Source organism: Ostrinia nubilalis, chromosome 1 (assembly GCF_963855985.1).
Source record: "Ostrinia nubilalis chromosome 1, ilOstNubi1.1, whole genome shotgun sequence".
NCBI classification, from domain to species: domain Eukaryota; kingdom Metazoa; phylum Arthropoda; class Insecta; order Lepidoptera; family Crambidae; genus Ostrinia; species Ostrinia nubilalis.
Genome location: NC_087088.1, coordinates 1,675,382 through 1,701,417, shown reverse-complemented (window position 1 = coordinate 1,701,417; position 26,036 = coordinate 1,675,382). Strand labels below are relative to the sequence as shown.

The window sequence follows — 26,036 nt, the reverse complement described above, 5'->3', positions numbered from 1 at the left end:
GACGTGGTGATTATAGAAGTATCGCGTTGCTTATTCTGTGTGGCAGTTTACTGGGCTTTCATGAGCTTTCACATGTACGTTCATATACCTCTGTTCAATAATGTACCTGTCTTGAAGTTACCCTCCTGTTGACTTAGATGCTGAATAAATAAGTCGTTGTGGATTTCTACAAACTGATAATGATGATAGACAAACGCTGTCATTGTAATCTGTCACAGTAGCTGTCTGTTCAGAGAACTTGATAGCCTGAAATAAAAGGGTAGAGACGTTGAAACAGATGATCCACATTGTGAACACCATAAGCCTAATGTCTACTTTATATAAAAGTTTCACGCATTATCATCTTTATTTATTTATGTTATGAACTCTATGTACGAAGACGTAATCATTCATCTATCCGTTGGCGTGACGCTTGACATTGTGACACGGGTTAACCTTGCCAGCTGTGATACAATAACTAGCCCACTTCAAAGAAACCAGCGTATTTTTAAAGAACTAGTTAATTTGGCACCGTTAGAAAAAAGCTCGTTTTAGTTGTTTGCAGTGTGCGACTGGCATGATTTGACAAACCTTCATGAGGTGATGCAATTTGGAAAAATAATGTTTCAAATATCCAATCTAAGAATAAGAATAAGAATTACTTTTTACCCGACTACGGCAAAGCAAAAGGAGGGTTATGATTTTGACAGGCTATGTATGTATGTATGTATGTATGTTCATCTGTTCCCTCGTAACTTCTAAACTACTTATCAGAATTCGACAAATGACATATCATTAGAAGCGTCTTAATTGTCCGCTGGTTATAGGCTATATGGGATTTCACAAAATCTAATGTGGCGCCCTCTAGCAGACAAAACATACAGAGTAAAAAAATAAAGTTAAGATAAATATGCCGTGTTTGGTATCATTTGAAAGCGCTTTACTTGTACATTTTGAATATATATATATATTACTAGTATTTGCTTGTGACTTTACCTGTATTCATGGGCTGATTGCATATAATTCACATCTTTTTGTTCATAGCTTCATCAACTTAACTTTTGTTAATATTATGCGCCACAAAAACACTTTAACACCTAAATAGTACAAATAATAAAAAGTAAAAAAACTAAAACCCAACTACGACAAAAAACGACGCTGAAAAAGTATAAAATCAATCTGAAAATCTTGTTTCAGAATACTGAACTGAACAAAGTTGCTAATGTAGTTGCATAGTAATTTTCATGTTTGGAAAGGCGTAGTCACACGTTACATATACCTACCTACCGTAGCACTTTGACAACGTGTGACTGCGGTTTTCCAAACATGAAAATTACTATGCAACTACATTAGAGCAGCGTCGTTTTTTGTCGTAGTTGGGTTTTAGTTTTTTTATTATTCTATAAGATAATTAGCCCACGTGTGTCCTGCAGGCTGTGGTGAAAGTGATTCTTTTTGTAATTGTGATGGAACTCTCTTAAACTCGACTCTATCTTACGCGAGTGGGGTTGATAGAGCATCGCTTTTGCACTAAACTCGATTTTGGACTGTCTTTTCTGTTCCAAGACGTACAACATTGTTCCATCTATTGAATAGGCCTTCATCTATGCCCCATTTCCACCACCCTGCTTTGCGCAATATCAAATACTTGCCCAAACCAAAAGTGCCATAACTACCTAACAAACCATCAATTAATGTTACGATGTGTTAGCACATATCGCGGACATAAATTAGAGAAATTATTCCAGCGTGCAGACATTAAACATCGCTGATCGCGTATAAATCCATGAACAAATTAGCGTGGCCCAGTGCGGAGTGTCTCGTAAAAATATTACGAGGATGCGCGTGCGGCGATATCGTGAAAAAATATTTTGTGCAATTTTACTGCTTTTTTAGTATTTTACGTTTCGAAACATTGAAGAAGGGTCCTGAAAAACTGTAGAAGGGTCTTTCATTATAAACAGTTAAGACTGAATAAAAGTAAAAGTGACTGCCCAAGAGTTTTCAGTCATGTCTATTAAATAGCTGATGCATAGTTCGACGGCTGAGGCTCATATCACGCATTTAATATTAATCAGTTATGCAATGAGTTTAAAATAATCAAAAATGCCATTAAATGTTGTCTCATGCGACTAATTGTATTAAGTGTAGCAGTTTATTGATAGTCGTAAAATGCTGTAATTTACGATGATTTTTATGATCCTCGATGATTTTAGAGAGCACGGTTTGTTTTTGCTGATATGCGAAGAAATAAGAGGGACTGTCATTTTAGACTTCAACAAAGTCCCAGGACGAATACGTGACAACAGGTGCTTGGTAAAAAATAAAAATATTTCTCTAAGGTTATTTGTACTGTTGTAACACAGCTAAGATATAAATCGGTTTATTATTTTGGCGACTGGACCGACTATTGGAGTCAAAACGGGACTATTCCCATCTCTCGTTCCCACTGCTGCAACTCCTGTGTGGCCAGGATCTACAGCTTGACCAACAATAAAAACCCAACCAAGTTTCCGACTATTGGAGTGAAGAACTATCCCAACTAATATCCCAACTAATATTATAAATGCGAAAGTAACTCTGTCTGTCTGTCTGTCTGTCTGTCTGTCTGTCTGTCTGTCTGTTACGCTTTCCCGCTTAAACCTCGCAACCGATTTTGATGAAATTTGGCATAGAGATAGTTTGAGTCCCGGGAAAGAACATAGGATAGTTTTTATCCCGGTTTTTGAAACAGGGACGCGCGCGATAAAGTTTTTCTGTGACAGACAAAATTCCACGCGGGCGAAGCCGCGGGCGGAAAGCTAGTAATAAATAAACATTAGAGTTCTTAAAAATGTATAATTTATTCATAAATTGCGTTACCATTTTGGAAAATTACTTACTCCGAAAGAAAAATATAAAATTGTAGTGGAACAAATTCGCTGGCGTCCGCTAGTGCTTAACTTAATAATATGCCGAGTAATCGTACATTCTATACTAAATAAACTTATATTGTATATGTCACCGTAAGATTATAAACATCGTTTGATTACAATCTATCTCGTGAGATTGTAAACTGTCGAAAAATTGTGAACCGTAACATATGATTGCAATTTAACGCATTATTTTTCGCTTTATTGTAATCTATCGATGGGAAGCGGTCAAATTGTGATCTCAGGCGCTGATTGGTTGAACGTTATGTGCCCCCCGCGTGCCCCCGCCGCCCCGGCACTCGCCATATTTGTTTGTTATTTGGTTTGTTATTAAATGTAAACTATTGTGTTTTTGTGATTATAAATTAATTTCGTGTTAAAAATAAAAAGTAAAAAAACTAAAACCCAACTACGACAAAAAACGACGCTGAAAAAGTATAAAACAAGATTTTCAGAATACTGAACTGAACAAAGTTGCTAATGTAGTTGCATAGTAATTTTCATGTTTGGAAAGGCGTAGTCACACGTTGTCAAAGTGCTACGGTAAGTAGGTATACATGTAACGTGTGACTACGCCTTTCCAAACATGAAAATTACTATGCAACTACATTAGCAACTTTGTTCAGTTCAGTATTCTGAAAATCTTGTTTTATACTTTTTCAGCGTCGTTTTTTGTCGTAGTTGGGTTTTAGTTTTTTTACTTTTTATTATTTGTAGTATTTTGGTGATACGAACGAAAAGATGTGAATTATAAGCAATCAGCCCATGAATACAGGTAAAGTCACAAGCAAATGCTAGTAATATATATATATTCAAAATGTACAAGTAAAGCGCTTTCAAATGATACCAAACACGGCATATTTATCTTAACTTTATTTTTTTACTCTGTATGTTTTGTCCGCTAGAGGGCGCCACATTAGATTTGGTGAAACCCCATATAGCCTATAACCAGCGGACAATTAAGACGCTTCTAATGATATGTCATTTGTCGAATTCTGATAAGTAGTTTAGAAGTTACGAGGGAACACATGAACATACATACATACATACATACATACATAGCCTGTCAAAATCATAACCCTCCTTTTGCTTTGCCGTAGTCGGGTAATAACATATCTATAGAATTAGTTATGTAAAATTATTGTGGACGTAAAAAAATATGTGATAAACCAACGAATTAGTGCTAGTTTCCGAACATAACGTAAATTACATAAATTTTTCGTGTTTTAATATTTGTATGCGTGTGAACTTAAGTGATCTCATTGAATACTATTTGCCATGTCGGATATTGAGCTTGGTCAACAAAATACCTCTGAAAAAACAGGTATTGTTAATCCGAACGAATTTACCATAGAGTTACAAAAATATTACAGTGGGCATAATGAAAATAGTAAAAAATTAGAATGGACAAATCAAAGAATACAAAGTATAATAAAATTGTTAGATGAGTACAGCATAATTAAATCTCAAGGTATTTTAACCTTCAACTGGTGACGTGAATATGGGTCACAGTATTGGTGAGGTGACGTCATTTTGACGTAATACTAAAAATCCGAAATTCAGGAGACTTACAGCATAAGCAATGTAATAAATTACATTATTTATAAGAATATGAGTTCGTTTTCGAAAATAAAACACACTGGTCGCAATAAATATTGAAAATTTTAATTAAATAACGCTTAGAAACATGGCAGTCATTTTTGGTCTGTTTTTGTAGGCATGAGATCAATCATATAATAGAATTTAAAAAAAAACAAAGGAATTTAACAAAAATTACTTTCTTCTTAAATAACAATAAGTAAAAAATAAGAATCAATCATTTTAAGTATTTTGTCCCATAGAAAAAATTAATAATATTAATTATGGAAACAAACAACACAATCTTTTTCTAGGCAATCAAAACATGCGGGTTTCTTGCACTTTTTGCAGAGGTATGATGTTCTTTTCATCTTCTTAGCTGGACATATAGTGCTGGATCTTGATTTTCTATGTCGCATAGTTCACTCGCAGTATTGTGATCCGATTCTAAGCAGTGAGTGTCGTGTAAAAATCGATCTTCCGTATCGCTGATGTCACTCACATTTTCTTCTAATAATCCCGATACAACACGTTTGAAATCCTCGTCATTTGGATTCATTTTCAACCACAAAATGAAACAAATCATGAAATAAATCACTGACACTAATGGTGGCGTGACGTCAAATTGACGTTTGGTACCCTCTATCTCACTAATTAAGCGCGTGCAACATCCGATTTTAGTCACGGCAGACGCCAAACTAAGAAAGAATCAGCTACTGAAGGGTGCGGGGGCGGGGAATAAGCCGTTTGAATAATATGTAACGTTTTCTCCTGTGCGACGTCAATTTGACGTCACGTCACCAATTGAAGGTTAATTTGTGTTAGAGGACAAAATGACTGATTTTTTATAAGTTTTTTTTATAATTTTTTTAATTGAGGACAAAATAACCGTTTTTGTGTTTAATTTTATTTTTTGTTACACGACAAAATATTTTTTATAAAAGTGTTTTTTTAATATTTCCAATTTTATTTTATGTTTAAAGACAAAATAATTGTTACCTACTAAATAATAAATACATACTTGAAGAATTTTTGAAGTGTATTTATTTTATTTAACTAACACCTCTATTTCATTTCTAACTCTGTGGGGACAAAGAACGGCAGGTCGTGATTGGTAGCTCTTACAATAAGACCGACCAATCAGGAAGAGCTTTTGGACAGTTGACAATTTGACGCGGGACAGATTGTAATTTTACAGTTTCACTTCGATAGATTACAATATAGCGAAAAATAATGCGTTAAATTGCAATCATATGTTACGGTTCACAATTTTTCGACAGTTTACAATCTCACGAGATAGATTGTAATCGAACGATGTTTGTAATCTTACGGTGACATATATAATTTCTCTTGGCCGTTAATATTAATATCCCGGTCGTGACAATCTGTCGGCATTTGTCTCGCTTCCTTGTGTGTCGCGGCGCAATTTATGCGCGTGCGCCGAAGGGCCGCGTAATCGCGTTGGACTTAACCCAATTGGGAACCGGGTAAATATGGCAATATTTTTATTTATTTGTTGACAAAGATCTACCAACAGCACATCGTAACACAAACAAGGAATACATGCAATGATGACAAGACCAAAAGATGTGTCTTTATAGGTACATTTTTAGTAACTTTTGGGGTTTTCCGAGTTTAAGCGTATATAAATTGGGTATTTATTCGAATAAGCAAATTGTAGTTTGTTTATGACTCCTTTAATTTATGTCTATAGCCCAGCAGAACCAAAACAGTTTTGACTAACAGCTTGTCTGCCTGACCCTTAGTAAAGACCAGACATTTAGTTAAATCTTTGACTGCTGAAACATTACAAAATGTATTGTTTGCAGAGAGCATAATCAGCGTGCGTTCAATTTAAGACACACATAGGTTAATAGATGAAAAGTGCTAATTTTGAATTATGGAAGGAAAGGTTAATTACGATAAAAATGCACTGTATGATCACTTGCTCATAGTAACGATTATAACACGATTCCCAAAATCATTTTCATCCTAATGCAGCCGCCTAATTGATCGCCGAAGGGTTGCGAGTTATTTACTGCGAAATAATTACTTTGGACTTAACCCAATTCTTGAGGATCATTTATCCGGGGTAATGTGTTTATTGCTTTATGTTTTATTGTCTCTGTCGCCTCTGAGGAGATGAGAAGATCCGACTGATTTATGGACTTGTTTGAGACTTTAATGAAGGTTTTTCCGGGAAAGAAAGGGCGGCAATGAAGGGTCATTGAAATCTTTGAACTTGGGAATATGCCTACAAACAAAGATACTCTATCAAATTGATTAGAATTATTTAGAAATGTGTAACCAAAGAAGCTTAATACGTTGGACGCCACATGCATTGCTCACCTTTGAGCCTCAAACAATAACTATTGCGTCTAGTGTCTTGGCAGTCAAAGACTTTAGACCAATTTTCCATCAAAACGTAAACAGATGTTGTAATGATTGGAATCAATTATCAAGCCAAGAAATCATGTGGCGATGACACACTTGATACATTCAAAAATAACATCTATAAACAAAAAAAAATGGCGCATCAATTAAACAACTAATTTTAAACAAATTAACGTATCAAATTATCACAACGTTTTAAAAATAAACGCTCGTATATCGGTGCTACTACAAGTTTTTTCCCGAGGTGCCCTGTCACAACAATCGTAGGGATCTCTCTCGGCTATTACCCTATTTAACTAATTTAATAATAGCGAAAACATGAGCTGGGCTGGTGTAAATTAGAACAAAAATTAGTATTGAGTTAGAAACGCTTTAGTCTGGTGTTATTTGTACAATTTGTTGATGGATAAGGTTAATTGAATTAGTAGATGATCAAATAATTTATGGAGCGTCAGAGCGTAACAATCGAATTATCGTTTTTTTAATTTATTATTTTAACTAGTTTTACGGCTGTCTCTCTCATCATCTTCTGGCAATTTAATAAAAGCTCATGGATTCGGGTCTTACTTGAAGATTCATGAAAAGAAAAAACAAATAGATACATAATTAAGCCTTCTAAACCTAAAATAAAAATGTAGTATAAAAAAACATACATACAGCCGAACATATAACCTCCTCCTTTTTTGAAGTCGGTTAAAAAGCTAAGAGCTGACATGATTTATTTTAAAACAATGCATTCTCTTTTAAGTAATTTCTGCTTCTAAATATCAATCTACTTCTAGAAAACTGCGTAATGTAAGCTCTCTTCGCAATCTCGACGTCACCAATGCATTAGATAACTTCAGCCCGCGTATCGTCTAGACGCGCACGCGCTTGCGCACGTTCCCTTGTCATAGCGCACTAGCGCCGCCGATTAACGGAGCACCTGCACAGCTCAGGTAGAGATACACAGTAGACCTGCGTTTTGGATCATAAAGATTAGCTTTTGATCGCGGCTTCACTCGTGCGAGTTTTAGTGTCCCCTTCCCAAATACTAGCTTTCGACTCCCGCTCGCGTGAGTTTTGGTCTGTCACAGAAGACCTTACTGCACAGTAGACCTGCGTTTTGGATTATTAAGACTAACTTTTAACTGAGGCTTGGCTCGCGTGAGGTTTGGTATGTCACAGAAGACCTTACTGCCCGCGTGTCCTCTTCCCAACTTTGTAAGCAGTATTTCCAATCGTGACGTCACCAATGCATTAGATAACGAAGCTCTCGTATCGTCTAGACGCGCACGCGCTTGCGCACATTCCCGTTGTCATCGCGCACTAGCGCCGCCGATTAGCGAAACACCTGCACAACTCAGGTAGAGATACACAGTAGACCTGCGTTTTGGATCATAAAGATTAGCTTTTGATCGCGGCTTCACTCGTGCGAGTTTTAGTGTCCCCTTCCCAAATACTAGCTTTCGACTCCCGCTCGCGTGAGTTTTGGTCTGTCACAGAAGACCTTACTGCTCGCGTGTCCTCTTCCCAACTTTGTAAGCAGTATTTCCAATCGTGACGTCACCAATGCATTAGATAACGAAGCTCGCGTATCGTCTAGACGCGCACGCGCTTGCGCACATTCCCGATGTCATCGCGCACTAGCGCCGCCGATTAGCGAAGCACCTGCACAACTCAGGTAGAGATACACAGTAGACCTGCGTTTTAGTTTATTAAGACTTACTTTTAACTGCGGCTTGGCTCGCGTGAGGTTTGGTATGTCACAGGAGACTTCATCTCGCGCGTGTCCTCTTCCCAACTCTACGTGAGTAGTATTTCCAATCACGATGTCACCAATGCATTGATTAGATAACGAAGCTCGCGTATTGTCTAAAGCCTGGTCCGTGAGCACGTAGAATTTTGTCCAATGACCCCAAGCTACCCATCCTTACCGCTCGCGCGTAATTATATTGCTGTCGTGACTGTGCGACGGGCGCCCGCAGTGAGTGTGCGAGCGCGACAGGAACATAATTACGCGCGAGCAATAAGGATGGGTAGCTTGGGCTCACGGACCAGGCTTTAGACGCGCACGCGCTTGCGCACATTCCCTTGTCATCGCGCACTAGCGCCGCCGATTAGAGAAGCACCTGCACTGCTCAGGTAGAGATACACAGTAGACCTGCTTATGGATTATTAAGACTTACTTTTAACTGCGGCTTGGCTTGCGTGAGGTTTGGTATGTCACAGAAGACCTTACTGCGCGCGTGTCCCTTTCCCAACTCTGCATAAGCAGTATTTCCTATTGTTACATCATCAATGCATTAGATAACTTCAGCTTTCTTTCTTTCTTTCATTAGACCTATGTTTTGGATTAGAGACGCTCTAGCTTTTGACCGAGGTATCGTCATCGACGGCATGTCTCATTTTCAAAAACCAGGATAACCGTGGACAGATAGAGTTACTTTCGCAAATGAGTATGGATAGAATACGAGGATGTAACATGTAGTACCTACGCAATTTATTTTATGCAATTTCTGCAATCATAATCATAATCATTTCTGCTTCATAAGTGTACAATGCGAAGGCACAGACAAATAGGACATGAAGGAACTAACTACTGCTATGATTTTTCACTGAATTCATTTAAATGGTTCAGCTGTAAATATGTAAAACATAGTCCAATCAATACATTAATTGAAACTGGAGAATGGTGACTGAGTTGCGCAGTGCGATTTATTTGGCAAATGCTGTAACTATGCTAAATTATGCAAACCTAGTGGAACTATTGAATCTTGCTATCTTGTGCAAAACAATGGCCTGTCCATCGCCAGCTATTAATACAAGGTGTGTGTAGGACAACTCGAAACGCGAATTATTTGCCAGCATTTCACTGAAAATTGTTTCAACAATTCTTATCAAGAATGCTTGTCACGTCGTCCGTCTACGCAGTCTATTTTTGCATCTTTCACTAACGTTGATTTTATTTGTGATTGAATTTGTCGATCGATGGATGTCTTCAGTCAGGTTTTGGCAGTTCAGACTAGAATCTTCTTCGTTTAGAAAAGGTTTTAGGAAATAAGGATTAATGCATATCACGGTTTACCCATTAAAAATGACGTATTGGTTAGAGCTTTGATTAGTCCTCTCCTTATCGGGAAACCCTTTGTTTTATTTTCTTGCCAGGAACAAAATCTACCGACCATTGATACCCAGAGTACGGTACCCATATATCTGAAGGTCTTGCTGTGGGGATCTTATTAACTATTCCAGGAAGTCTAGAAAAAGACTAAATAAAATCTACCGCAGTACTGCAAGAAATAATTGTCTTAATACAAGACCACTCAAAAATGTTTTGTTTTCTAAAAGCTTGCCTCCATTACACTAAAATAATATCGCGGACGACGTCGGGCGCAAGACCTAGTTCTTGTTCTTATTATTGGTGTTGGCTGAGGTTCGCCTCCCACGCCTGTAGCTCCGAGGATGATGAGGTCTATTTTGGGGCAGGTTTTGTTTACAGGTGATTGCAGGTGAGCTTTTGAGTCGAGGTGATGTCCAGTTTTGTTTTGATTTTGTTTGCCTTGTTTTGTTTTCCTGATAAAATCTGTCTCAATTTTGCTACCCGAAAACTAGATAGGGAAGACAATCGGTTGCTGATTGAAAGAACTGGGACTAGAAACTGTCGTCTTCGTCATTCGTTTATTTTTAACACAATTTAAAACATGGTATGAGTCTTGCAAGTGAAAAGCATAGAGACAGGTACTTATACCTATGTTGAAATGATATTTTCATTTCAACATAAAATGGTCATTCTTCTCTCTATAAAAACAATAGTGAGATGTATAAGTTTTGGAAGGTTAAATTGAGATCACGCTGTTTGTGAAACACAGTAGAAATAAAGTTTTCCATTGCACTTTGCAGGGAACTTTACACGAATCACAGTGTTAATTTAAAGAAGCCATGAAATGTGTAATTATTTACATGACTCTGCGTTGTAAATAAAAATACTTTAACATTAATTTTCCTCAAGGCAAACTCGATGGCGGGCATTTTCCCAGAATCTTTTTATGAGTTTTCCCGCCGTTCCCAGAACTGATACGGTCATGTCTTACACTGCAGAACTTTACGCGGCTATTGACAAACAGGATGATTTGACATTTGTTAAAGATCGTCTTTGTTTGAAAGCCAGTTCATTAACGTTGTCTTTTGTTTATGTCATCGTCCTTTAACACTTGCTTTGTAACGTTTATTCGTTCTATCCTTTTATTGCTGTTTTAATTGCCCAAACTGTAGCGAGCCGCTAGTGTTTCTTCACGAAAGAAAGACGTATGAAACGTCCAACCATGACAGAGGCTCGTCGTTGCTAGGTCAGGTATTATAACTATTCCCAGTTCTACTGGTGGTGCTGTATTATTTCCGCAGTTTTAATTTGTCGTGAATACACCTTTAATATATGTCTAAAATAAATTAAATCCATCCATTGTCATTGTTGTTCTAGAGAACAATCGTTTAGCTAGAACCGAGATAAGCAGGCCGGGAAAACTATCGAACAATTTTCAATTAGATTTTTCGCGGAAAAGCTTAAAGATTTATCACTGAAGATGAAAGAGCCGGCAGACGGGCCGGCGCTTTGAATTCACCATAAATCACGCGGATCTTTGTTCAGTCCGTTTATCATTTCGTCTATGGTTCAAACGGCAACGGGTAATACTACGGTTGTTTGCGTGCGTCACAAAAATTATATTTAATTTAATTTTATTTGCAGAATTTTGAGAAAATTGTTTCTATGATTTGTCATTTCATGCATTCTAATAACTGAAAGCCTTTCGTCTATGATTGCGTAATCCAGCCGGATTTTTGCTAAATAAGTAGATTAGATCTATGAAGGTTCCAATTAAAGTTCGGCTTGATCATCGTTTTCCATCAGGTGAAATCCAAGATAAAAGCTTCTTCGCTGTAGGTAAAAGATATTTAGCTAGCGGACGTAGACTTGAAAATACTATCACACACAACAGAAAAGCTCTTGGCGTGCATCTAGCCTGATAGATAGCAAGTGATGATCAGTGAAATCCATACTTCCGTAAATATCTTAATTTCTTTCCTGTCGCATATTTATTTATTTTTGCCCAGCATTGCACTGCCAAGTGAAAAGCCAGGTAGTGGTGAACTTGCGCGCGCGCAATGTCACCACATCTAATTATACGGCATCCTGCGGAAGCGCCGCAGGTGTCGTCGGGCGACGTTTCCGGCGCTGTCCCGTCTCTAGATCTACCTTGTGGGACAATAAAAAATAACGATATTTAATTATAAATCACTGATTTCTCGTGCGTGACAACATGTAAACTTTTTGCAATGTTTGATGTTATTTTATGGAGGAATCATGAGAAAACTTATTTATTTATTGAGTATGAATTATATGTGTAATGTTTTACCAATACATTTGCTTATCGTACAAATTATCAAAATAAAAAACCGGCCAAGTGCGTGTCGGACTCACGCACAAAGGCTTCCGTACCATTGATTTATGAAATTAAAATTATTATTTTTTATTTAAGTTATTAGTACCTATGAAAGATTACGCGGTAATAAGCGGTTTACGATTTACGAGGTATTAAAAAAAAACTACTTACTAGTAGTTTTTATAGTAATGTACATCATATGTTTTTTTCAATTTTTCATTTTCTTATTTTAGAAGTTAGAGGGGGGGGGGGCAACTTTTTTCTTTGGAACTTTGGAAGCGTCTGTCACGCAAACTATTCGGGTTAGAAAAAAAGTATTTTAGAAACCTCTATATCATTTTTGAAAACCTATCCATAGATACACCACACGTATGTGTTTGATGAAAAAAAAAAATTTGAGTTTCAGTTCTAAGTATGGGGAGCCCCCAATATTTGTTATTATTATTTTATTTTTGCATCAAAATCTTAATGCGGTTCACAGAATACATCTACCTACCAAGTTTCAACAGTATAGCTCTTATAGTTTCGGAAAAAAATGGCTGTGACATACGGACGGACAGACAGACAGACATGACGAATCTATAATGGTTCCGTTTTTTGCCATTTGGCTACGGAACCCTAAAAAGCGTGTGCTTGAGCTGAAATAAGGTACATGATAGCAATGCCGTCAAAATATTTTTTCTGTAGGCGATAAATATAAAAAGAAAAGGAGAGAAAAATAGTCAGGCTTATTTACGTTACAACCTTTTATCATTCTTTACTAAAATTATTAAAATCAATACTTACCTAATCACTTTTAATGAATCAACAAAAACAAACGGGGAAATTGATATCCCTGTTATACTACAAAATACATAAATACTCATGACTTTTCTAAAAATTTTGACAAACAATTCGCATGGTCAGTGTTCCATGAAAATGTAATTTACGTTATTTATCTACGTGAGTCACCGTTTCATTTCTATTGGCGCACGGCGCACGCGCATCAGAAAGTTTCATAATAACAGACATGAGAAAACGACCTTAATGTCAATGAGTCACGTATGATAAGGCCTGTCCACGATCACCTCGAGTGTCCGGGTGACGACGAGGACAGAGCAGACAGGACTCTTGCGCATTGTCAGCCATGCAATGTAGATAAATAAAATTATCTTGGAACATTTTTACACTTCGTCATTTAGTCCCAAATCAGGATAGGGTAGAAAACTAGGCATGGTGTGCAATGTGCATTATTAAAGTAAGTATTGTGCGAGGATCGAACCCGCTGCTGCGGCTGGTATAATAGTCCGGTACGCTAACCACTAAGTAAAATGGTGGCGTCAAATAATAAATACTCTGTTAAAGATATCTCATTTTTTAAATCGTCTTCCACTACTTCCCAATCTGATACAAACCGTAATTTCGCTAATAAATAAATTTTTAGCTTCAGCCGACGGCCATATTAAAATCGCCAATCAAGATACCACAGAGCGGCGCCAGGTAAAAAGGTTTTAAAATAGTATTTAATGACTACAAAACAAAATAAAGAAAACGAAAAACACAGGCTGCATTCAAGGCTGAAAAGCAGAAAAATATTTAAAAACAAACTTCATCGCAGCACTTTGCCATTGCTTTAATTTGCGTTTGGTTTTACATTTAGATTTTAAATAAACAATCAACACTCTTTCACAAAATGTTGAAAGGAACGGCGCTTACCTGAATGCTATTATGTCAGTAGTAGAGTAGGGGAGAGAGACTGAGTACGGTTGTAACAGGGTACGGTTGTAATAACTCAAATGTTATCGAACAGTGCTCGGTAGGTGAGGGGTACAAGGAGAAGGGCATACGGGCGACTAGTGTACTACATACAACCTTATTTGTCGTGTCGCCTTATACCCTTCCCTTTGTCATCATTGTATCAATGATGACATACATCCGTACCCAGTCTCCCCTAGTTTAGCGTTCTACTTGATAGAAGCTTCTATTTGCCCGTCTCTATACTATTATACGAAAGTGGTTTATCTTTGCCTTGCTTTTTTTTTTCGACAAATACAGTCAGCCCAAAATTCTTTACCTTGCTTCTATTGAATAATATTCGTTAATATTCAACTACTTAGGCTACTTCTACTAAATGTGGCATTAATAGTTCATTGATAGCTTCATTAATGTGATAGTTCAATAAAGTTTTCTAACTTATTAGGCATATTACCATGGACATTTTATGTTACAATCTATAGCTATTCCAAATGTTGCCACACGAAACAATCATTTTTTTTTTTTTTTTTTATGCATAACAAGGCAGGTATTTGACCACAATCGCACCTGATGTTAAGTGGGATGCAGTCTAGGATGGTACATATCTGCCCTCATCTGTAATCATCATCCGAAACGAGCAGATGGATGCACATTTACACAATCCGCTCTATTTTACGTTCAAAGCACTTAACGAAAGTATCAGAAATAACTGCTTTCCTTCACGTCTTGCACGCGAGCAAGGTTCCGATCGCGTTAAAAATACGGTTACAGCGAGGTTAGCCGTTACTCCAGACAAGATGACTCCATCTGCGCTGCAGTGTGATTTAATTTTCCCGTCAATCATTGTTCAAGGAATCAATTAGTTTTGTAAATTAAGTTTTGAGGATATGATTAGTTGGCGTTGATGGTCGAATTTGTCGAGATCTAGTAATTTTGGTTTGAAAATTGGAATCTTTAAGTATTAATTTTAGAATTGAATAAATTACTCGTTTAATGATGCCTCGTTGTATGCCTCTGGGGAAAGTTATTGGTTAAATTGGTAATTTGGCAAATAAGCTCTAACGAACAAAGGTTGCACCATTTTTTACGCTTTGCCATTTTGGCAGCACTTCATAACATGTTGTTAATGATTGCGTTGGCAAGTTACGTTTGGTATTTTGTTTTGCGTAAGATGAGTTCTACGTGATATTTACAATAAGACATATGACTGCCTGGCTGCACGGATCTATCTCATAAGATCCATTCACTAGATCCATTATGGATCTACTGAGATTTTATTTTCCAACTAGATCCACCGTGGATCTAATGAGAAGTTATTTATCATTTGATACACCATTACTCCTAGTCGCTACAAATGGATCTGAGGAGAATATTTTTCTCATTAGATCTATTGATATGCTCGAGCATGGATCTATGTAGATTTTTTCTCACTGGATCCATTGATTTCCATAACGATGGATTTAGTGACACTTTTTATCCCACTGGATACATTAACTCAGATCCATGGATCTACAGAGATTTTAGCACTACTAGATCCAGTTTTTCTGCTAGATCAACTTTATTGGATAGACTACAACATCAATGCCAATTTTATTACACACTAGCGGCCGCCCACGACTTTGTACGCATGTACCCCGTTTTACTAATTAATGGTACACTGTGATTCAAATACATAAAATATATTTATTTTCAATATATTACGAACGTCAAAAGGAGTCGTTTTTGCGTGTAAGAGTAACAAACATGTTGACATCCAGACATCCATACAAACTTTCGCATTTAGAGTAGGCGCGCACCGTTGATTTTTAGTTGGCCGATAGTTGCCCGATTTCAAATTGTATGAAGAATCGGCCAAATCGAATCGGCGTAGTGTGCGCACCCCCATACATGCCCATACTGATCAACAGCCCGACTAAACTATCGGCCGACGAAAAATCAACGGTGTGCGCCTACTCTTATAGTATTAGTAGGATAAGTAGTAATTAAATGTCCGTCATTCGGTACTTTTTATCCGACTGCGCCAAAAGGAGGGTTATGTTTTTCAAGTGTATGTGTATACAGGGCATTACAGGGTGTTTGGTGGAAGGTGAGTGTTGTATAGGTAACATTTTTAGAATAAAAGTTCGCCCATTTGACCCTAAGCTAAGTGAGCTTTTTTTTAATTGGTGTTTTTGTATTATTTTTTTCCGAAATTTGATCTAAAAACTGCTTAATTTTTTTTTCTCGCGTATTTTCAACCAATTTTTTTTATTTGGAATTAATATCGAATATGTTTTTGGTCAAATAAAATTAATATCAGATCCAGATAATGATTCGATACCTAGTTACGAGCCGCCAAAGTTAAGGGTGAATATCCCAAACACGTTTTTTACGCGGCGGAGCTGAGAATCGATGGGAGAAATGTAACTGGAGCGATGATTTTTTTTCTGTATATAGTTTATACAGCGTTTTACACGACAGCAAAGTCTTCAGGACAATAGGTAGTTATTTTATGTACTAAAAAAATTTTCAAAGACCCAAAATCTAATAGCGGTGGCGCGTCCTAACTCTATTTCTACTCATAAATTGTGTTATTCCTTCTTTCTCGGGGATTCTAGTAATTTAAAAATAGTATAGCCATAAAATACATTAAATAAGACTTCCAAATGATATGAAAGAAATGTGATATTTCATATTTTAAGTGTTTTAAATAGCCTTTCAAAACTGTCCCACGAAAAAAAGCAATTATAGTGGCTCAATTTCGACACTCTCTTACTTCTCCAAAGAAGCTTTGAGAGACGTAGAGTTCTTCTTCCCTGCATCACTCAACTGTGTCCTCCTGATCGGGCTATAAAGACTTGCGACTTGTGGTATTGTTTTTCCAGCAGACCCGTAAATATTAGTATCAGCGGCACAGGAATACAAAATTTTTCAATTTCGCTGGCAAGTGTATGAGTGAAAGCTACTTACTTAGATGCTAAACGATTCTTTAACATGATTAAAGTTTGGTGTTTTGTTGTATCTGCATACAGAAATTATTGATCAGAATTATAGTTTTCTTTATAATTTGAATTTTGTAACAGTTTTTCAATTCCGGTGGCGCAATTTCGGTGGCTCCGGTGGCGAATCTATTGCCGGAATTGGTCTTATTGGCTCTGGAGCATTGTACCTAGGTCTACTAAGGTCTCAGTCATAACTACAATATCGTCAGTGAATCGAAGTTGTGTGATGTACTCGCCGTATCTTGATACTGAGCTCGGTCTAGCTCAAAAGCTTGAAAACCTCGAAGTGGGAGGTAGTGAAGACTTTAAGAGATTATGGTGTCTCCAACTCTGAACCCTCGCAGCAATCAGATAAGTTTCGAGTTCTGATCTTGGGGGAGGGCTGATATGATGAAGTTTTCATACAAATACTTCAGAAGTTGCATGTATCGACAGTCAATTTGACGCCATTAAAGAGACTGCAGCACAGCCCAGGTCTTGACCGAATCGAAGACAGTACAAAAAGGCCAATAATAATGACTGATTATAGTCCTCAGTCTTCTGCATAATTTGACGCAGCATTAAATATGTACGTAGTATTACAAACGTCTTTTCGAAAATGAGGTTGTCTGGGAGACTGGATGTTTCAGGAAAAAGCTGCCTCACCTGACTCTGGACCATCGCCAACGTCCATTCCATTCCAGTCTCTAGCACCACCACCATGTCTTATTTTTTGGTTTATCGACCAATAAACATGGTGGTATTTAAGAGAACTTTAGTACTAGCATTCCATCTGATTTCATAAGCTCAGTTGTGATTTCATTATCTCCTGGTACATACCTTGTTGTTTTTAATAGGGCATTCTAATCTCACTCAAGCTAAAGTCTAGGATATCTTCGCTAAAGTGTCGGAATAATCTCGATCTTCAGCCTAATTACTAGTAGTGCTTCTTAATCTCTCCTAGCAGCTTAGGCATTTACCAAAATGGTTCTGCTATCCTCGTTATTCATGTTGGTATATTCAATTTGGTCCTCGCAAATACATACTTTCGATTTATTACAAAAAAATCGTCTCTATAATACACTTTGTATCAGCGTGAGGACTTGGATAGCTATTTATACATCGATACTAAGCAGAATCTTAAAAACAGATGAGAATAGTCCTGAAACAGCTAAAATTTCCCTAGTCTCGTAGGTTGCAATCTATTCTGCCACTCGAGATGAAAATTCGTGGGGCTTTGGAGCTGGATTGGCACTGGTCGTGGCTTAGGCTTCATCAGTCGACAGCTTTTGAGCATCTTTTATTCGGCATTCTTCTATTTCGGTGATGACTTCTTCTTCTTCCTCGGTCCCTCACTGATGAGGATCGCAACCGCAGATAGTGTTCCTTCATAGACTGCGGTCATAAGCTGTGTGGTGATCGGAGAATGCAAATGTGATTAAATTGCCTGTTCGTCTAAAAATGATTACTACATTTTGATTTTTGCAGTACTATTAGGGTGCAGCTCAGTACGCTTTTACAGTTCTGGCATCTTTTGCTAGGCCTTCTCTCTCTATGAGGCTGGCTGGATTTAGTCCTCCGTTTCTTAATTGTACTACTTTCATCTAGCTCATTGTCGCTAGGTTTGCATAGTTTTCCGTTAAATTACCCTGTCACAAATATGTAATGTGTTAGTTCAGTAGCTGGGATAGATCTAGAAATATCTTCATACTTAATCTCCAGTTCGCATGGTCTTTAGCGAATAATTAGTTGCGTAATTCTGAGTATAGGATAGGTATGATACCATCATGAAAACTTGGCTAGCCTGGACCAATATTTTTACTTATGGAAGATAAACCTAACACCAACCTGGGGCAGTTGGTCGCCCTCCCGGGACTAGAGTTGGTTTCTGGGTTTGAGGGTCATGTATGATGTCTTTGTGATGACTCTAGAATAACGGGGCTGTTGGCGGCTAGAGCCAGAAAGTTTTGGATTTGTTCTCTATGGAGGGATTTTGCCGTTATCACCATGCTTAGCAGGCTGGTTGGTAGTTCCAGTATGGTAGTATAATACCCGGAAAGATGCTGCAGCCCACCCTCCAGTATTTTGATTCCTTAGTCGGCTATTACGACTCACGTGGGAAGATTTGATGCTTTTTTAGGGTCACAACACAGGCCTGAATATTGTTTTTAATTATAAACATCTTTACTGGATAATAATACTTAATTGATTACAAATAAATAAGTAATTTGAGACAATCATCCGTAACATTCCGAAGTCCGCTGTATAAATAAATTTCGGTGGATTGGTTCTTAATTCCGGTGGCTCAAATACAATTTCGGTGGCTCTTGATAATTTCAAATTGACATATCTCGAGAAGTATTAATAATATTTTGATCTCTACCATATCATTGAATAATACAAGTTATTTACTATTATTTCTGCCACAAAAAAGTTTTGGAAAGTGGAAATTAAAATTCGCCACCGGAATTAGGCAAAAAACGAGTTTGTTGATATTCACCCTTAAACAAAAACAAAAACGATAAAAAAATCAACTTCGATTCGATTAAAAAAAAATGGTTATAATAATGAATAGCCAATGATCTTAAAAACATCTCTAGCTTCTCTTCTTTCCAATGATATATCACATGTAGTAATTAGAAAAAAATCAAAGTTTATGGAAATAATAATACAAAAATTATCCATACATTTTTCGGGAAGAAAAAAAGAAAAAATAATTCAGTTTTCTCACATCGAAATCACAGGTGGCAATTTTCTAAAAATACAAAAAAAGCCATAATGAATCCTATCTATACTTATAATAAATCTGTAAAGAGGTCAATTCTGTACATGAAATATATTTTCAAAATAACTATCAAGGGGTGATTAGTGATCGATACTGATGCCAAAAATGCAATCAGTAAAATTTTTGTCTGTCTGTCTGTCTGTCGGTCTGTCTGTCTGTCTGTCTGTCTGTCTGTCTGTATGTTCCTTATAGAAACAAAAACTAATCGACGGATTTTAACGAAACTTGGTACAATTATTCTTCATACTCCTGGGCAGGTTATAGGATACTTAGGAATTCCCACGGGAACGGGAATTAGCGGGAAAATCCTTTTGTATGAAAAATCTAAACCGCTTAAGTTAGACGCTTAAAATTTGGCATGTAGGTACCTTAGTAAACTAAGAGCTTAGTTACAACAAGGAATTCCCGAAATTCGGACAAAAACGGGAATAAGAGGGAAAATCCTTTTGTATGAAAAATCTAAACCGTTTAAGTTAGACGGTTGAAATTTAGCATGCAGATACCTTAGTAAACTTAAAGCTTAGTTGTAACAGGATATTGCAAAATTCCTACGGGAACGGGAGTTAGCGGGAAAATCCTTTGGTATGACTGACTCACTGACATATCAACGCACAGCTTAAACGGCTAAACGTAGGCACTTGAAATTTGGAAGGGACGTAGCTTAGGTACCGTAGAGGTGCACTAAGAAAGGAATTCCCGAAATTCCCACAGGAACAGGAATTGCCGGGAAAATCCTTTTGTATGAAAAATCGAAACCGCTTAAGTTAGACGCTTGAAATTTGGCATGCAGGTCCCTTAGTAAACTTAAAGCTTAGTTACAACAGTGCGAAATTCCCACGGGAACGGCAGTTAGCGGGAAAAAACATTTGTATGAAAAAATCTAAATCGCGTAAGATAGATGAAGGGGGTAAAACGGGATCCACGCGTACGAAGTCGCGGGCGGCCGCTAGTCGATAATAAATTACAAAAATATCCATTGTTTTTAGAACTGCCTTGAAAAAGAAAAAGTCGTTGGTTAGCCTGTATTTTTTGTTTTGTTTTTATATGAATTGCAATAAATATAATTAAAATCATGCTATCTTTTGAATAATAATTATAACATTTAAACCCCGAACCCTCAATGAGTGACGTTATTGAAAAAGTTAGATAACATTTTTTTTGACAAATATTCGTATGAAGTTGAGCAACTATTTTTTATGTAGTTTAAATTTCTTCTCACTAGATCCATTACAAAAAGTTGTATCTAATGAGAAAAATATTCTCATCAGATCCATTTGTAGCGACTAGGAGTAATGGTGTATCAAATGATAAATAACTTCACATTAGATCCACGGTGGATCTAGTTGGAAAATAAAATCTCAGTAGATCCATAATGGATCTAGTGAATGGATCTTATGAGATAGATCGATATATTTTTGCTTAAAAAATATATTCATCTTTCTTTTGTTTATAAATAACTTGTAACCGGAAAAAGCATACGGCGGGCGCACCGTCTGCCTCCGCGAAGGTGCGAGTCGGCGTCCGCGCCAGTCGCTCCGCGCGCCACGCTCAGAGCTCACGCACCACTCGCGCCACCGCCGCTCCGCCGCATCGGCCGCGCACGCAAACACTCGAGTTTACAAACAAATATTATTATGCCGGCGTAAAACAAATCAGCAACAATGTCGTTCTGCAGAATCACAGGCCGCAGCAGGGGGCTGCCCAAACCCAACTATTTTCCGCTTCTTCTGCCCATCTCGCCGGCGGACGCCAAGCGTTGCTGCAGGATCACCGGCAAATCCTACGGACTCCCGTCTCACCACTACATTCCAGTGCTACTCACCTCCCGCTCGGGAAAGACCAAATGCAAAATTACTAACGTATCCGGTGAACTCGGCCCGCACCACTATGCGCCCGAAATTAACTACGGTAATAGAAAGCACGAAATGCTACCGGACTACAGATACATTTTCCCCGTTTTAGACGGCTCTACCGAGGCTCAGAAAGTGTTAATGGAAATGCTGATAGGAAAACAAGTGACCGAAGACAAGCGATATGTGTACACGGTTCAAGAGAGACGGTGCAGTTTAGTTTTCTCGGCTCAAATGGAAGCGGCCGTCCGCGATGGTGATGTGCGCGACGTCATGCTGGCGAAGGATTCGGACACAGTGCTAATCAAAATGAAACAAGGCCGCAGTGTATCGATGGACTTCAAAGATTTTACTGAAGACGTAGAAATGTACGAAGGAGAGGGACCAAACGCAGAAGTTTTAAAACAAAGAGAACTAGAAGAATTGGAAGAAAAGAAAAAGAAGAGAAAACGAGCAGGTCTCTCATCGATGAAAAAGATATTTGAAAACAAAGAAAAGTTGGCTGAGGTGCAGGAGTTGGAAGAGGAAAGACATCGTCAAGATCGAATGGCTAAGAAAGCAAAATTAGAGGAATACAAACACGAAAAACACGACGTCAAAACTTTCACTTCAACGAATTATGATGTTAATCATATGCGTTCAAAGTCTAGTATTATTATGTGCAGTGGTGAATGGCGAGATCAGTTGCATCCTATTATTGAATCTTGGGATTGGGACGTGTTTGAAAAAGAAATGCATCAACATGATGAACATTTAGTTCCGAAGGCTAGTAAATTACCTATACCGGTGAAGTTAACACCTCATCATTGTGATGCTGAAATTTATGAAACTGACCGAAATATCAGTGATATTTCGATGTCTTTAGAAAATGTTCCTTGTGTGAACCCACTGAAACCAGTCAAGACACGGCCTGATGAAACAGTATTAACTGCTGTGAAACAACTGTCAGAAGAACGTTTGACTGAAACATCAGACGTCACAGAAAAGTTAGTTGTAGAAAATAAAATTGGCATGCTCCCTATTTTAGAGCACTTGCCAGATCTAGTTAAAAATATAAAGAAGGGTAAAAGAGAAAAAATTGCTAAAATATCAGGCCTGACATTAGACATAAACAAGGCGAAAAAATTCATCCCCGGTCAACATGTCAACACACCTCAAGGACCTGTCTTTGTGCCTGGCCAAACTGTGGAAACTCCTTCAGGTCCTGTGTTCGTACCAGGATTGACTGTAAATACACCTGCAGGTCCTGCAGTTATTCCTGGACATATTGTCACCAACGAGTACACAAATGAACCCTTCTTCCTTGCGGGACAAGTGATGGAAACGACAAATGGAGAAGAATTTGTATGTGGACAAACAATCAAAAATAAAGATGACACGTATCGGTTTGTTGAAGGTCAAACAGTGCTATCACAGGAAGGACTTAAGTTTGTCCCTGGAAAAATAATAAACAACGGCCCAGAAGATGTGTTCGTGCCAGGTCAGACTATTTTGACTCCAGAAGGAGTCCAATTTGTGCCTGGTCAAACAATAACAGAAAGCAACGGTAATATATTCACGCCCGGACAAAATGCCAAAATAAACAATGAATGGCAATTTATACCCGGACAGGTAGTTCATCAAGATAATGAGTTACACTTTGTTCCCGGTGCAACCATTGCAACTCCTAATGGCCTCAAGTTCGTTCCAGGGCAAACGGTAGCCATTGATGGTGAAACGTGCTTTGTACCTGGCATAACAAAAACTACGAGTGGCGACAAACTAGAGTTCGTTCCTGGCACAACAGTGGAAACAATAGATGGACCGAAGTTCATTGAAGGACAAATAGTCCATACTGAGTTAGGAGAAAAGTTTATGCCTGGAAAAACTTTTGTTCAATCTAATGGACACGTTGAATTTTCGGTAGCAAAAACAATGGAAGATATTACTTTCTCTGAAGGTGCTCCTGTGGGCCTTCCTATCGACATCAAAACAAGCTCATTATCTGAAGAATCTTTGTATGTCTTTGGACATATGATTCAAACAGCTAAAGGTATTGAGTTTTACCCTGGTCCAAGAATACCTAAAATTGAAGGAAAAGTTGTGCCTGGAAGATTGGTTAAAAATGAAGCGAATGAGTCTCGCTTTGTTCCTGGAATGATGGTCGAAGGCATTTTTGTGCCGGGACAAATTGTGTTCACAGAAAACGGTGAACAATTTGTTCCAGGCCAGGTAGTAGATACTGCAGATGGACCTAAGTTCGTCCCAGGTCAAGTAGTAAATACTAAAACAGGCCCTAAATTCGTTCCCGGTCAAACAATACATACTATCGACGGGCCGCGATTTGTTCCGGGACAAATTATTGAAACAAAGGCTGGACCAACATTCATCCCTGGACAAGTTATTTCTACTGAAGATGAAGGCTCTAGATTCGTACCTGGTCAAGTAGTTGATACTGAAGAAGGTCCAAGATTTGTGCCTGGACGAGTTATTGAAACAGACGATCATGGGGTGACATTTGTGCCTGGACAGATAGTTCAAACGCCAGAGGGCTTGAAATTCGTTGCCCCTGACCTTACTGAAGGTGAAGAAGGCCTTGAATTTTCAGTTCAAAGCTTTGTCGTCACTCCAGAGGAACTCAAGCTCTTAAAAGTGAAAACGAACCCAAATGACACTACATCGACAAAAGGAGAGCTAACTATCGATACAAACATGTTAAGACAGCTTTCAGAAGCTGGTATGTCTATTGGAAGGCAAGTCCCAGCTGAGTTACCTGCTATTAACGTCGTTTTGAATGAAACAAGGAATGCAGAAGCTTTAAAAGCATTTGTGACCGATTTTGGACTGAAAGATGATGTTGCCAATCAATTAATGCAAGTTATCACTTCGATCATAGAAATGAGTGCTCACTTGAAATCCGAAATTCGTGATAATAATTCTGAAAATGAATCGATCAATGACAAGAAAAAGCGAAGATCAGACAAAAAAAGACTAGGGATTCAACAACACAATGGACCGACTGAAGAAAATGGGCAAACAGCTCAGCAGGAACATGTTAAAAACTCAATTGCTGCTGCTGTGTTGGCTGCTTTAGTAACGGCTGAGCAGTTTGAAGAAGTCAACAATAATAACAGTAAAGAAAAATATCAGCTTATACTCAAATCTATTAATACTATATTAGGAAATACAATTGACGAAGATTTTGTGGCATCTATGTTCCAAATTCTGCAGACGAACGAAGACAAAGAAATACTCTGTGAAGAAATACTTGACAACACAACACAACCTAAAGTAGAATTAATCAAAATTGCGGTAAATAACGGTTTGCATAAACATTCCTTTACCGAAGAAGACATCATAGAAAAGTTCGGAGATTTTTTGAGTTCTGAAAATGAGGTATTAGGTCCTGCTTTCAAAAATATTTCTAAAAATGACGCGAGTGTCCTGCATCACGTTTTGGCTCATATTTCAGACTCAATCTCATTTGTGAAAACAGACCATGAAGCAACTGAAACATTGCAGAAAGCTATTGTATCTGCCGTGCAAGAAGCTAGCAGCAAAGAGTTAGATATAATGCTACAAGATCCCAATCAAGAAAATCTGAAAGAACTGATTGTTCAATCAGTGGGACTCGCTAAGATACTGGGCATGAGGGATGTCGCTATGAACTTACTTTCTGTCGTTAATAATGAAGAAAGCTTGGCACAAATCGCTAATGATGCGACGAGTCTTAATATTTTGAAAAGATTGACAGTTATGAGAAAATTGGCTGATCAAACGCCGAGTCTCAATTCTGCCCTTAAAAAATTAGAGACAAACCCAGAACTGGCTCGCACCGATCCTAATCTCAGGGATTTAGTGCGAGAAAGTGCGGCTCTTATGATCGTTCCCGAGGAACCACCCCTCATGACTTCAGCCGACGTTCCACTGAGTTTACTTGATCCCGAAAACAGTTTGGCGATGGAAGACTTCCTATTCCAGCGGAAAAAGCACCCTGGAGCTCTTTTGATTATGAAAAAAGGCTTGCAAGCGGTCGTGCCCCGTGAAGCCAGCCGCGCCGTGTTGACCGGTCAAGTTGCATACACAGTTCTTGACGAAAGCGGAATCAGACATTTTGAGCCGATGCACGTATTCTCAGCTCTTAACCTTAGTCAGCCGACAGCCCATAGATTTTCAATGTACAGCTGTCCTGTGGTAGACAATGACGACGAAGACTTGCAAACGTTTACTGGCTACTGCAATATTAGCAACAATCAGAGGATCACCAAGTTCGGTGGTTGGTCTCGAAGATACAGCGGAGTTTTGTTAGACAGAGAAAATACCAGAAGTCGAATGAGCAGTTTAGAAAACACGCCAAGCTATAAAAGATATCCGTCCCGATCTTTATCTAGATCTCGTTCTAGTTGTAGCAGAAGTCCTCCTAAGGTAAAAACTTACTAGAATAA

The 26,036-nt window shown here is 38.0% G+C and overlaps 2 protein-coding genes across 2 annotated transcripts in view; one reads left to right on the top strand and one right to left on the bottom strand.

Moving 5' to 3' along the window:
• The window catches only part of LOC135078003 (14 kDa phosphohistidine phosphatase-like), a 516,815-nt gene that overhangs the window by 465,633 nt on the left and 25,146 nt on the right, over positions 1 to 26,036 (bottom strand). The gene's annotated exons all lie outside the window — the stretch shown is intronic.
• LOC135076957 (obscurin) overlaps positions 21,297 to 26,036 on the top strand; it is a 155,442-nt gene continuing 150,702 nt past the window's right edge. The window contains exon 1 of the mRNA XM_063971487.1: positions 21,297 to 26,016. Coding sequence (XP_063827557.1) covers positions 21,424 to 26,016 — 4,593 coding nt within the window. The 5' untranslated portion in view covers positions 21,297 to 21,423. The remainder of the gene's footprint in view (positions 26,017 to 26,036) is intronic.